At 54.4% G+C, this 14,075-nt stretch overlaps 1 protein-coding gene across 1 annotated transcript in view; it reads left to right on the forward strand.

Annotated features, from left to right (window-relative positions):
- Positions 1-14,075, forward strand: part of HDAC5 (histone deacetylase 5) — a 100,302-nt gene continuing 86,227 nt past the window's right edge. Inside the window, exon 1 of the mRNA XM_090044239.1 lies at positions 1-247. Coding sequence (XP_089900365.1) covers positions 223-247 — 25 coding nt within the window. The 5' untranslated portion in view covers positions 1-222. The remainder of the gene's footprint in view (positions 248-14,075) is intronic.

Below are 14,075 nucleotides of genomic sequence, written 5' to 3' on the forward strand. Positions count from 1 at the left end.
TCACCGAATGTTGTTGTCGGTGGCGGCGCGAGGGAGCCCACTGCAAAGATGGAGGCGCGGCGGCGGTGGCGGCGCTGCTGTCCCGGCCCCTGCCCCGGCCTCGGCCCCGCGCCCTGTCCCGGCCGCTGCGGCTGCGGCTGTGGGCGGAGGTGAGGGCGCCGCGGGCGCAGCTGCAGCGCGGCCGGCCGGGCCCCGCGCCGCCCCCTGCCCCGCGCCTGCTGCATGCCCGCCGCCCGCGCCCGTGCAGGTAAGGCGGGAGGGGTCGCCACATCCCCGCGTGGGGCCCGGCATCGCCCCGGGGGTGCGGGGCAGCCCGGGACGCTGTGCCTTAGCCGTGCCAGGCTGCTCGCGCGGCCCGGTGGGGTCCGGCCCCGGGGGCTCGGCAGCCCTGCTTGCCCTCCTGCCTGGCGTGCGGGTGTGGGTGCGTGTGCACGGTAGGTAGGGTAGGCAGGAGGGGAAGGGGATGCTCCGGGGCGTACCTATGGCCCCACTGCAGCCTGTGCCCACAGGAGATTTGTTGGGAGGAAACGGGGCGTCTGGTGAGAACCGCACAAAAGCCATGGGGCTGCGGCCTTCCAGCAGGGTCATTCTGCTGCTCCCTAGGAGAGCGCTGGCTTGGATTCCTCACGTGTTCCTTTAACCCTGCTGGTGCTTGTGGCTTCTGAGGCTTCTTGCCACCCTGGAGCCCTTCTTCCTTTGCCCCCTTTTTGGTAACTGGCCTCCGAAGGCTTCAACTTGGTACTGTGGTGCCACAGCCAAACCCAGGGGGCTTCCAGGCTGGGACGGATGCACCGATGCCTTCTCCCACCCCAGCCCTTCTCTCTGGCTGCATGTGCTGCACACCCCTGGTGCTGCATTTCCCTGCCTATAGCCTGAGGTAGGCAACCCCTTGCATGGATGCCAGAGCGTGGCACACAGGCATTTTGTTTGGCATATGTACCTCGGGGCACCCCCACCCCCACCATCTTCCCCAGCAAGGATCAGGCCCCTCACGGCTCCCCTGCTGTAAGATACTGGCATACTGGGGCAGACAAGTCAAGGTTGTGGATGTTTTTGGCACTGCCCAAAAATGTTGCTGACCCCTGCCCTCACAGGAGTGTTGCGGGGCTGGGGGGGTTGGAGTAGGGTAAGGAAGACATGCGTATTATTGCAAGGGAGACAAAAGTCTGTGTCTGCCTCATGTTGCATGCTAGCTTTGTGCTATAAATACTGGGCGGGGGGTGTGTGCGTATTCTTTGGGGGTGGGTGGGGGGGAATAAAAAGGCTCCTGAACAGCAGCTGCTCTTTAATGATTTATCCTTCCTGCTTGTATCCTTTTGAGGAGGATTGTCTAGAATATTGAGAGGCTAAGAGGTTTCCTGCTGGGCCGTGGGTTTTTTTTGTGCTGGCCCTGCTTGTACTGCTTCTCTAGCTGGAGGAGATGTGGGTCTGTGGTGGGGTTCACTTGCCCTCTGGGGGGGGGAGGTGTGTGTGTATGACTTCCAGATTTGCTCTGCTTTCCCTCTTCCCTTCCTCTCCATCCGTCCCTTGTTATCTTTGCAGGTGACCTGAAAAGCAGGGCTTTGGGGAGCGAGCAGTTCCCAGGGAGGGTGGGCTTGACTGATTGATTGGCTCTGTATCCTGTTGGCACTGCTGCAGCAGGACACGGGTGCTCTGGTGCTGCAAGCCATGGGCCAGATCCTGCTGTCAGTGTCAGCTGCAGTGGGTCCGGCAAGCTGCTGTAGATTAGTGCTGGTATGTGACAGAGGGCAGGATGCAGCCGGCCTTTTTGTGCACACGATACTGTTGAGTGAAATGCATTGCCCTCTGCCAGGGATACCAGCCTGCAGTGTCCTACAGGGTTGCTAAAGTTAGAGGTGAGAGAGATGGGCAAACAGGCAAGTATACCCCCATGCCAAGTCAAGGACAGTGGGGAGCTCCCAGCGCTTTCCTGGGGAGGTGATTCTATGCTCTTGTCTTGCTGTTGGGGAAATGGCTCCTTGCATTTGTCCTCAATTCTCCTTCCTGTCCTGTTTCTCCTGGAGTTGCATCCTGACTAATTCCCTTCCCTGCTGGTTGCTTCTGCCCTTCAGATGCTGGGGTGAGGAGTCCTTGCCACATCCTAGTTCATCGGTTGCTCAGATAGTTAATTCTTTCCTCCCAAGCCAGTTTCCTTCATCACTTTTAGCTCTCTAATCAGCCTCCCTTTCTGCAAATGCAGTGGCTAGAACCCAGCGTGATTCCTGGTTGTGGTTGCTTCTATCCCAGATACTGCTAATTTATTATTATGGCGGTGTCCGGAGAAGCCTGGAACAGCAGCAGCAGAGCCTGGCTGCACTGGGTGATCCTGCAGGAGAAGACATTCCCAGCCTTAGGGAGTGAGTGTAAGCAGGGAGCTAGTACTGGGAGAAGATTGAGGGCCCTGGGGCCAGCCCTGGTGGGGAGGGGAGTTCCAGAGGCAGCAGTGCCAATCCCAAGGAAGCAGAAATCACAAATTGGATCCCTCCCCTCAGTTGTGAAGGTTGTTCTTAAATATCACAGCTTGTTTTTAACAAAAAACTCAGGGTTGTCTTTATTTGGTCAGTGGGGCAGGGTCTTCTTTAGGACTCTAGCATTTAATCTCTTCTTTGCCACCATGAGAAGAGAGGCATTTGGTTAAATGGCAGCCCAGCCTCTCACATCATTACGTGGCTCCAGGAGCTGGTGCTGTATAGGGAAAGCATTGCAGATTGTGAGAGCAGGCAGTGTACTGTGCCCCATTTCAGTGCCTCACAGGGTGAGTAAGTGTGTGCGGTCCCATTGACTCCTTCCATTGTCACTACATCCTGCCCCTGGGCCTGGACTTTCTAAGCTCTTGGGACTGGCAGAGCCTGTAGGATGAGCAGCAGAGGGTGGAGTACTCTGCTGAGTCCAGCCCCAGGGTGTCCCGGCAGGAAGCTAGTCCGCTTGCTCTGCACCATTCACCCTAGGAGATTCTGTTTCTGCTCAGTTGGACTCAAGGAGCCCCCTGCCCCCTCTTTCTGGTGCCCACAGTGAGCCCCAGTGAGCAGCCTTTGCTTCCTCCCATCTTGCTAGGGGTCAGAAGCTCCCTCAGTGCCCTGGGACCATGAATGCCCTGTGCCCCCAGAGGCTGGGGCAGCATAGTGAGCTCCTGCAGGCGGTGGCAGGAGTGTGGTGGCAGCAAGCAGGGAGCTCCCGCAGGTGGCCACAGTGCTGTTGGCAGTGGTGAAAGGGGTGTCAGCAAGCATCGACCAGCGGTCAGTGACCACCTGTAGATGCCACCAGTAGGGTTGGAGGTGGCCAGCGGCAGTTGCAGACTGCTTGCATATGCTGCTGGTGGTGTCCATGGTGAGGGGGGTTAGGGAGTGGGGAGCAGCAACTGCCGGCAAGGTCAGCAGCACCTTTTTGCAGGGGGTGCACCACCATGCTCAGGGAGTGCACATGCATTGCCAGTGTTTGGGACAGTCTTGAACTCCCAGGTGATCTGGGTCAGGGGCAGCAGCGAGAACTTTCAAGAAGGGCTCTCCCACAGGGAAAAAAATGGCTTATCCTCAGTCCTGCAGTAACACGTGTGGACCCCAGTCACGGACTTCAGGCCCTCAGGTGTACTGTGCTTTGCAGCCCTGGAATGAGAAGACTGGGTCTGCCCAAAGGGCCTTCCTTTGGTGGCCTGTGAAGGTTCAGATTTGAACCTCCCTCACACCTCTCTCCATTATCACAGCAGTCTGAGCACACTTGGATCTTAAACAGAGGCTGTTTTATTGCACCTGCTTGTCCATGGGCCTAATGGGAATTGGGCAGCCAGGGCCTTTAAGTGGCTTTGAGAATCTGAGCCTTATTTACTATTCTCTTAATGTTTCCAAAAGGTTGCTCAGGCTGAAATGCTGTGCCAGATCCTTGGGGGCTGCAGGCAAAGGCTGTGCATAGCTCGGTGTTCAAAGCCTTGGCTGCACAGGCTTCTGCCATCAGTATAGAGCTGACTTGGAGAGGTAGTAAGCCTGAGCAGTGTTGTCCCAAGTGCTGCTTCTGCAGGTGTGTCAGCAGTGCTGCATGGACTGATTGCAAATGCAGCTGACTCTGGGGCCAGAGGCAGGGCAGGCAGCCCACTGTGTGGTACTGCTTGGAAAGGAATCCGTGGCAGAGTACATCTCTGCAGTGCCAACCCAGGGTCTTACCTGCAGGACTCTGCTCCCGAGAAGGGCTGAGCCTGGCCTATGAGGCTTTGACCTTTTGCTTTCAGGAGGGCCTGAATGTTTTTAATTTGGCTTAAATGCTGGCCCTGTCAGTGGCAAAACTCACTATGACTGCAGAGCTGGGATCTTATCCCTGTGTTTCCAAGGCGGCTTGACTTGCAAATGAAAAGATATTGAAATTTGAAACTGTTTGCTCATGGAACTCCCTCCTGAAGTTGGAACTCTAGCTAGAGTCTCTCCATCTCACCTGGCCTGCAGATACCTATATGTCCTTTCCCTACTATCTTCAAGTGCATCTGAGTGCAGAATTGGCTCCAGTGAGATGGGCATTGTTAACTCTGTTGCAGTGTGGGAGTTAGTGGAATCCTGGTTTCTGTCTTTCTGAGCTTTGTGGGAACAAGTACAATGGAGATCCTTTAGTTAGGACAGTCAGCAGGTTGAAGCAGATCTGGAGCAGCTGGCTTTACACTGTCATATCTTAGAGTAGAGCTCTTTCTGTCAAGTGTGTGTTTTTAAAACCTCTTATGGGGTCAGTACCAGGAGTGCAGTAACTACTGACCAGCAGAGCTGTGCAGTAGGGGTGTAAGGCCAGTCTTGGACATCGGGGTCTCTTCTGGTGTATGGCACAAAAGTGTCCGGCGGGCAAGGTCTCAATGTGGTGGCAAAAATGCTTGGTCAGACTATTGCAGTTGTTCTCTGTGAGCCAGATTCCCAGCTCATACACATCAACATTGCATTCAGTGTACCTGTGCTGCTTAAGAAATTAGGCCTCAGAGCATCTACACTTTCCATTTGAATGAGGCAGGGGTTTTGTGAGCTAACGGGGGGGGGGGATGCTCCTGGAGTTTTGGATTCTATTTCTGACTTTGTGACTAATTCTCTGGGTGACATTGGGCAAGTTGGTTCACCCTGTCTCTCTTTCTGCCCCTTGCTGCAATTGGGTAGCTAGACTGAAGGTCTACACTTACCAACTTGCTGTTGTAGCCAGTTTGGGGAGAGATGTGATTTCTTACCCAATATAGCTGTTGTCAGTAAAACCCAGGAGTGGACCCCGCTAAACTGGTACAGCTTTGTCTGGAATGGGAGTGTGATTCTGTGACTAGTGCAACACTCTGGCTTGCTGTTACACCTGTGTCCATGCTAAGAGCACTGTGCTAGCATGGCACCCTGATATCTCTGTGCCAGTAAGGTGCTCTCAGTGTAGACGCAACCCAGATATGAGGGTGGCCAGAGGGCTCTGGGATAGACACATTCTCTTATTAGGTGTGTGTGATGGTCAGGCTTCAGCGAGTGATGTGGGTGCTCTCATATGGATAAGTGCCTCAGGCCCAAGTTTGTAGCATTTGCTGCCTCTGGTAGAGGAACTGAGGAGACTTGGCAGCTTCATGGAGCTTGCAAAGGGAAACAGAGGCAATAGCATTGCAGCCAGTTTCCCTTTGCTGGCTCCCAGCTTAGAGCCAGCTTCAGAGGGAAACCGACTGGACTTAGTCAGTTTCCTCCCCAAGCTGTTTATGTAACCCGCTGGTGAGAGTGTGTTTCAGCTCCCTCCCCATGCCGGCTGCACAGAGGATGTGAGGAAGTTATGCGCCAGCCAGGGAGCATTGGTTGGCTCAAGGCTGCAGCTCTGTAGCCCTTGACTTAGCTTGGGGGTGTTGGCTGAGGGAACAGCATTCATGCCCTTGTTCTTCAGGCTCCCTCTGTTAGAGGCTGAGAGAAGGGAGCTGACCAGGACCTGGATGAGTCTTCTCTTGAAGTCCACTCCCACCACCACCCAGAAAGCCCAGTTGGCTCATGTGGCTGCTGGGAGTCAGGGCAGTTAGCTGGAAATTCAGCTAATCAGGGTGGGTTTGTAAAACCAGAGGTTGCTCCCACCAAGCCACTTTTCAGGAAGCCTTTTTGAGCACCTCTCTTGTCCCCAGTACCTCTCCATTGAAGATGGCAGGTAGGTACTTGTGATGTTTGGAATGATACCCTAGTGTTCATGTGGTGGTGGAGCAGTGACATGACTGACCCTGTATGCATCCAGGGTGGGCATGAGCCCAACATCTCAGGGCAGAAAATCATGCACCTCCGCCCCTCAAGCCAGAAGGGAAGCTCTGTTAGCTCATGGCTGTAGAAGCACTTGCGTTTTCCTGTGATCCACCTGCTAGAAAGATGGTGGCCCATGTTCTTTTGGCACAGTGGTGAAATGTACTAGGAATGGGCTTCACATGACCTGGGCCTAGGGAGAGCCCTTTCCCCAGCCACAGAGTTCTGGGGACTCTGCAGCCCTCATTGGGGTCACCTGGTTGGCAACCCCGGCAAGAACTGTTGTTTCCCCTGAGCCACTGAGTTCATGTGAATGGAGTTGAAGCCAACTCCATCACCTCCCTGGCTGGACCCGAGGCTACGCCTGTCTGAGCTGGGATAGAATGTGTGGAGCTGCCAGCTCCGTTTCACAGGGGTGTGTTGTCACCTCCCTTGCTGTCAGCTGTAGTTCAGAGAAGGCCCAGCTGTTCCCCATATGGATAAGTTTATGTTGGGTCTGGTCTGCTGGTGGAGATGGGACTGAGTTATGCCCTGGGCCATGCTGTGTGGACTCCTCTGTGCAGCCAGATCCTAGTGTGTTAGACATTGTATTGTGATTCCTTTAGGGGAGGGGAGCAGTGCCGGGAGGAGGGAGAGAGTCCAGAAAATAAGATGAGGGGAATGTATCTGTGTATGCATGCAGCGGGAGCACGAGGTTTGGATTGTTCATATTGTCGGCTCAGCATCTACTTGAGCTCCAGTCTAGCCAGTGCCAAGGAATCGGGTGTCTGCTTGGGTGCTGCTCTGCTAGAAAGGTGTGGCATCAAGCATCCCTCATAGCCTTAGGCCGACACCCGCCCTAGCCAGCTTCACAGCACACCCACGTCTCTGCTCTGTCATGCTGCACTATGCGCTGGTGTGGGGAGGGAGGTTTAATCCTGCAGACCTACCATGGTCTCATCCTCACCTGCTGAGTAGTCTGATGACCCCATTGGCATGGCAGTTATGCTGATGGGCAGGTGCTCTAGGTTGGTGTGGAGAGGGACTAAGTGACACTATGTTGCCTGCATCTAGCCCAGTGCTGCACCTCTCCAGCTGTTGCAGCCTTCCCTGGTGTACTCCTGCCAGCACAGACTTGAGCTTGCTTTCAGAGATTGCACCTGTTTGGGTGTGTCCTCCCTCCCCCTCCCAAACTTTTAGCAGTGCAGTTCTGTGCTCCCAGTGAGGAGGGGATGGTAACTGGGGCTAGCTTTGTTCTGTGGGGCTGGTTCTGTCCTGCATTGCTAGCTGGCAGGTGGTTGCCCTGTCTGCCCCAGTGAACAACATGGTAGTTGAACTAGGGCGGCTTCTCAGTTGCGTTGAACTTGGCCTCTGCTTCACACAGATACAAACAGGCTAGGGCAGGCCTTGCAGTTGCAGCGTAAGAACCAGGAATGCCCGAGCTGTGCTACTGGTTGCCTCTGCCCCACTGGGTAGGCCAGGGTATGGTGTTGCAGCAGTGTGCCTGAAAAGCAGCCAATTGTGCTTGGAGACTTGTGTGTGTGTGTGCCTGTGCAAAGGGCCAGCTATGCATCTAATTGTCCCCTTTGCTGTAGAGATGCCTGATTTGCCTGCTCCATGGAACATTACACTGGGGCTCTGCTGGGCCAGACTCTGAGCTGGCATATGCTAGTATTGCACCAGGGCTTGCATCTGTTATCACTACTTGGGGTTTGGCTGTCCTTCCTTGCCTGCCTGTCTACTGGCAGGGTTGTGATCCCTACTGGCTGCAGGGCAGTGGAGCCACATGCCTGAGCTGTGGCATTCTATAAGACTCTGCCTTAGTGAAGAAGGAGGCTCAGCTGAGAGCTTTCCCTGCTTCTCTCTTCCAAGATTGGCAGTTGCAGCTCTTCCCAGCACCAGCCTCGGAGGCCTTTCAGCAAGTGCCTGGGAGGCCAGCATCCAGCTCCATCCTATGTTGGCAACTGTGTTGTTTAGGGAGAAGACCACAGTGGGCGAGGTGCCTGAGAGACAAGGCAGGAGAGAGCATTGACACCCAAATCCCAGTGGCAGTGTTTGGCACCCCTCTTTGCAGAGCCACTGGCACTAATCCAAAGTGCAGGCACATGCTGTATCTCCTGGACAGGTGGAGATTGTAAGGGTGGCAGCTGGGTGCGCCAGGGTGAGTTATTAATGAGTAACCCTCAGCCCTTCTCCAGTGCTGCTCATCCGAGGTTCTCAAAGGACTTTACAAGTGTAATTTAGTAGAGCCTTAGAGCCCCATTGTGAAATGGGCTGGGGATTAGGTGGTGCAGTCTTGTCTAAAGGTTACAGTGTTGGAACCACAGTAGGAATCGGGCTCTTGGCTTCTGTACCCAGCTCCGGCACTGACTTGCCATTTGTCCTTGGGCCTCTTACCCCTCCCTATCCCAGTCTTTCCCAGCTGTATAATGAGGGCAAATAACAGATGCCGCCTCCTAGCAGGGGTGGGTTATCAGGTTTTGTGATCCCTGGGTATGATAACTGCTGTAGAAAGTGCGTGGGTCACTTCAATTGCTGCTGAAATGCAGCCACCTCTGAGGCTAAGCTGCAGCAGCTGTTGAACAGCATGCAACAATGGTAGAGACCAGGGAGCAGAGAAGACTGCTCTGTTCAGCAGAAAGGTGAGAGAGAGGGAGAAGGAAGGAACGTGAGCTGATTAAAATAGAACTGCTAAGCACCTGTAGAGAATGTCAGATCTTTCAGGGGCACAAGGAGGCAGGGCACCTCCACTGTCCTGCATAGGTATTGAGGGCACTGGGTTTGGTATGGGCTTGGATTCTCTAGTGTGGGGTCTCTGAGGTCTCCTCTCAAGTTCTGACCTGGCTTGACCCTCCTTTACTTGTAAGGTCTGGCAGCCTCTGAATACTTGGTAGATTGGCTGCTGGCAGGACTGTCTGCTCCTTGCCTGTATTGATGTGCTGAGCAGGCTCTGGCAGAGAGAGGCCGGGCCACACTGGGGCTGAGATGCATTCAGCACCAAACCCTAATGCAACAAACTGTCAGCATGAGACTGGCATAGCAGGGCACTAAGGAAGGCTGAAATCTCAGAGTGCTCTGATACCTGGCATGGAGAAGGGACCAAGAGCATCTGCAGGTGACTTCACTCCTCTGATGGTTCTGGACTTGTTTCCACCACCACTTCCCTGTCTGTGAGTCAGCTCACTGCTGTCCATGCCCACTATGGTCTCAGGACATGAGCAGTTCTCATCCCAGAGCAGTGCCAGTGTTTCCTGCGGGTGGGTTCCCAGCTGTACTTGTCCCTGCCCTCGTCCAGAGCATCCTTACCATCTAAGTCCTGATCTGTGACTTTTTTAAACTGGGGTCTTTCCCCTCTCACAGCTCTGCTGGGGCACTGAAATGCCAGCCTGTATCCTTGCTGCTGCCCTGATCTTGGGATTCCCCAAGTGGGGTCTTGGTGCCTCTTAGCTTTGACCTACAAAAGCAGCCCCTGCCATTCTCATCCTGCCTAGTCATTCCTGAAGCCCAAGTTGTGGCACATGTGGCCTGGACTGCCAATTTTTCAGGGGTGGTTTTACAAGGTGAATGCCCTGGAAGCCATTGTGTCTGGGCTTCACTTGAGACCTGAAGCACTATAGTTGATCTGAGCTGACCTCTTTGAGAAGATGCCTGCCTGCCTTGGCTGCTTGCATTCCTCAGCAATGCCAGTCGCCTTGCCACAAGCACCAGGTGGTGGGACTGTCTTCGGTCTCCAGCCATATGCGGATGAACTTCCTGCCAGCTCCTCTGTGGGCACTGAGCTGTGTGGGTGAAGGCTGCCAGCTTAGCAAGTAAATGCAGAGGTGCCACCTGTTGGGTCTTCTCTCTAGGCATGTTAATGGCTGCAAGACAGGAGGGGAAGTATTTACTCTGATGGAGCAGACCCAGGCCAGCTAGCCACAGGGGGTGAGAAATCCCTGTTCCCAGCTGGCAGCTGTGTGTGGTACTGGGAACAGCCTCCTTTTCTGCCTGTTGCACATTTTCAAGCACAGGCTTTTGAGGGGCAGAACAAACCCAGTGAGTTACTATGGGTTAACAAGCAATGAGAACAGGGGCTCTGGCTACACCAGGGGGCCTCTTAAGGCAGCCAGCAGCTGCCATGGGAAAGTAAAATAACCAGTGCAGCTGTGGGCACCATTTGCTTCCTTGGGTTCTCCCTGGGTAAGGGCAGTGGCCAAATGGATTGTAGCAGCTGGTAAACATGTGGGCATGTCTACATGTGCCTTCTGCCAGGTGGGGCCAGAAGCCCCTGGCATTTGGAGAGAGGGGTGTTGCTCTGAGTAGGGACATGTCTGTAGCTGCACTGGGTCAGTAGAAGCCAGCCTTCACTGAAGCCCTGTTCTCTCATCTTCATGGCTCCTTTGCCTGAGTTAGCAACACTCCACTCTGAGGATTGCAAGTGGTGCCTGGCGGTGGCCACAAGTTATAGGTCTAGAAGTGACAACTTGGCAATAAGTCTACAGCTCATAGCCTTAGTCTGGGGAGGGGCCCATGAGTGTAAGAGCAGGAGGTGGCAGGGTCCAGCAGAGTTGCATTCAGTTCCAGGGCTGGAGCAGCCTGGACTGTGACAGGATGGGAAAAGACATGTGCATGCAGAACTGGGCACTGGGTATCCATGAGTGGCTTGGTAGGGCAGGGCTTGACCTGGGAGAGCAGGTAGGGCTGGGATCATGGGGGTCGAATCATGGGGTAGTCGTGGTGCGAAGCCAGGGCCTGGGTCAAAGCCTTAACCATTTCTGACATGCCCCTGTAATGGGTGCTGGTTCTTTAGGGAGGGGATTGTGGCTGTGACGCAGGCTTCAGCTCTGTGCTGTCACTACCCCAAGATCTTGGCCTTGCCTGCCCATCCTGCTCCTGGGTGCAGCATCCTGACCACCCATCCGTGACCCCATCTCATCTACCCAGCTGTGGGCCCTGCCTGCACCAGTTCTGCTCTGTCTCCACAGAGACCCCAGGATCGCTGGGTGGTGCCAGCAGGGGGTTGGGGCCTAGGACAGAGCCATGAGCCACAACCTGCATGCCTCATCCCACAGAACTGGAACCTGTCGCAGCGGCATGTGGGAGCAGATTGCAGCTCTGCCCTGGGCCTGGCAGAGCTGTGATTCCACTGTCACTACACTGATCCCAGCCCCGCCTGCCCGTCACCCTTCTGGATGTTGTTTCCTGCCCTGGAGGGGCTGGCTGTGGCCCTGGTCCTTCTAATGTGATTCTGGAACACAACCACTATGACTGCTGTAGGCCTTGTGTGAAGGGGGAGGGAGGTTATGGGTTTGGTTGCAGGCATCACTGCAGGGCTGGTGTCTCTTTAGGCCCCTGTTCCCCACTTAAGGATGTCCAAGGTGCCTGAGCCTGGCAGCCCATCAGGCTAGTGTGGCTAAGATGCACCATTTCCTATAGCTGGCAGTGGACACTGCAGCAATGTGGTTAGTATAATGGCTGGTTGCCCTTGAATCATGAGCTATAGCCAGGTGGGCTTGGGACAGGGCATACACTGGTGTCTCTGGAGCTGTAGAAAGGTACCATTACCAGTCTGCCACTGTACCCTCATCTGCTTCAGCCTGCCACATGGGAATAGTTATCTCCTTTTCCCCACTGTTCCTTGTCCTGTCTAAGCATGTGAATTGTGTGTCCAACCAGCAAATGGCAAAATGTGGGGATCCCAGTGTGAGATCTGAGGGGTGGAAGAGCTGCTAGGGAATGAATATATCATATTTCCTTGTATACAACCTACATTTTGCCTCTTTTTTTCCCCCCCTGCCCCAAAGTTCAGCCACTGGAAACTGGGGCGTGCATTATAAGTGAGGTAGTAGCTAGTTTGTCTTATGGGGCAGGGGAGGTGAAAGGAATGTGGAGTGTGGGGCTTACTAGCTACTGGCTATGAACTCTTTTCCTCTGTCTCCTCCAATCCCTCTCTGTCCCCATCCCACGCCTCTTCTCAGCATGCTGCAAAAGCTGCTACTCAGTTACTTACTGCCACTTGCCAGTATTTTCAAGGAAAGATTTTTTTTTTTCCTCCCTTCTTTCATTATGCCTTTCAAAAACAAGGTGCATGTCTTATTCAGGGGTGTGCTGTGTGTGAGAGAATGTGGTAGAATTAGTGTATCTGCTGTCTTCTGCATTAGGGGGCTGGAATGACTCATCTGTGTGTCATAAGTCCTATTCTTCTGACAGCCCCTGGAGTTTGCTGTGGGGGTCCTGTCCCTGGTCTTGCAGTGCTGAGGCATGTGGCCAGGGGACAGCCCCACAGACCCAGGGGTCTATTACAAACCTGGCATGCTTTGTAGCTGGCACCTGCATGCATTGAGCCAGCAATGCCCACCTGCCAGCCAGTCAGTATTTCAGCCCCACTGCATGAATGCCAGCAGTCAGCTGTATTGGTAATGCTGCCCTCAGGCTGCAGAGCCCCACGTGCTGAGCCAGGCTTAGTGTCCCATCAGTGACTATTGATTTGGGGGGGGGGTCAGTGAAGGGAGGCTCCATGCCACCAAAGGGGGAGAGGGAAAATAGGGGCTATCTGAGATTTGGCTGCCAGGTGGTTTTTGTGGGGGCTGGTGTTTTGGCCTTGTCAGCCTCTCTCAATTGTGGTTCCTCTCCAGCAGGGCTTCTCCGACAGCTGGCCACGAGGAATGCCTGAGACCCCAGGCTGGGGGTAGAGCTGTGCATACGCACCTTTGCCTGCTGCTGTCCCCTTGTGAACGCCAGCCAGGGCCTGCCGTACTGTTGCTTCCCAGAGGGACCTTCACCTCCCAGTCTTTGGCCAGGATACGCCCGCCTGTCTCTTTGCCGGACGCCATGAACTCCCAGAATGAGTCAGGTGAGCAGGGGCCCTTTCGCTGTGTTCTGTGGGAGTGAGCTGGTGCAGGAGGGCTGCACAGCAGACCCAGGGGGGCGAGTGCACAGCTTGGCAGTGGCAGCCCCAGGTTTGTATGTTCTAGGCAGACAAGGCCATGACTTCCCTTCCTAGCAGGGATGGTTCTGCAGTGTCGACTTATTTAGTGACCTTGACTTCCGCTTGTTTGTACCTTTAGCCTCAAGCCTTCACTCTGTAGATCTTTAAAGATTACTTCCATGGTGCCTTTGCTCCATGCCTTTGTGTTCTTTTGATGTCTTGGCCTGTGGTGCTGTATATTTGACTATTGCTCTGATTTTTTTTCCCCCCTGAGAAGTGGGTGCTGTAGGTAGGGAGGGCAGGCCAGGCTCTGCAAATCCCTGCTTGTGTGAGTTGGGCTTTTTGGGGTGGGTGAGAGATGAAGGGTGAAATGCTCTTAGTCTGAGCCAGACAGTGGCTGTTGCTTTGGGCAGTGGTCATGTTAATGGCTTGGTGTAGTGTGTAGGAGCCCAGCTCAGTCTCTTCCTCACTGCTGGCAGGAGGACTCTAGCTTCAGGATGGTTGGACTGTGGCTGCCTAACTTACCACCTGGAACTCTGCTGAAAATGTCACCAGAAGCTTGTTCTCCTTGATGCCTGCACTGTGTTGTTGTGTAAAGCCTGTGCTTGAGGCTTCTAATCTGGAAGTAGGCTGTGTGGCAAGGTGGCCAACCCATGGCACATAGGCCACAAGTGGCACAAAGGGAAGAAACAGGAGAACAGTAGCTGAAGGGGCAGGGAGCAGGAAGTAGTTTGCAGAGGGAGAAGGGGATCAGAACGGCACCTGGGGAGGATGCAGGGCTTAGCTTCTGACTTGCCTCTCCCCACAGCCAAACACGGTACACTGTAGCATTTTCTTCTGAGCTGGAGCATGTTTCCAAGCTCACTGAGGGAGAGGGACATGTGTGGTTAGCATGGACTGTTTCTGTGGCTCCCTAGCTAGCTCTGAGCATCATTGTTCTAGGCTAGGGTGGAAACTCTGTAGCTATTAAGGGGCCACACTCTGTGGGA

Source organism: Crocodylus siamensis, chromosome 4 (assembly GCF_052110815.1).
Source record: "Crocodylus siamensis isolate JL-2025a chromosome 4, ASM5211081v1, whole genome shotgun sequence".
Taxonomy (NCBI): Eukaryota; Metazoa; Chordata; order Crocodylia; family Crocodylidae; genus Crocodylus; species Crocodylus siamensis.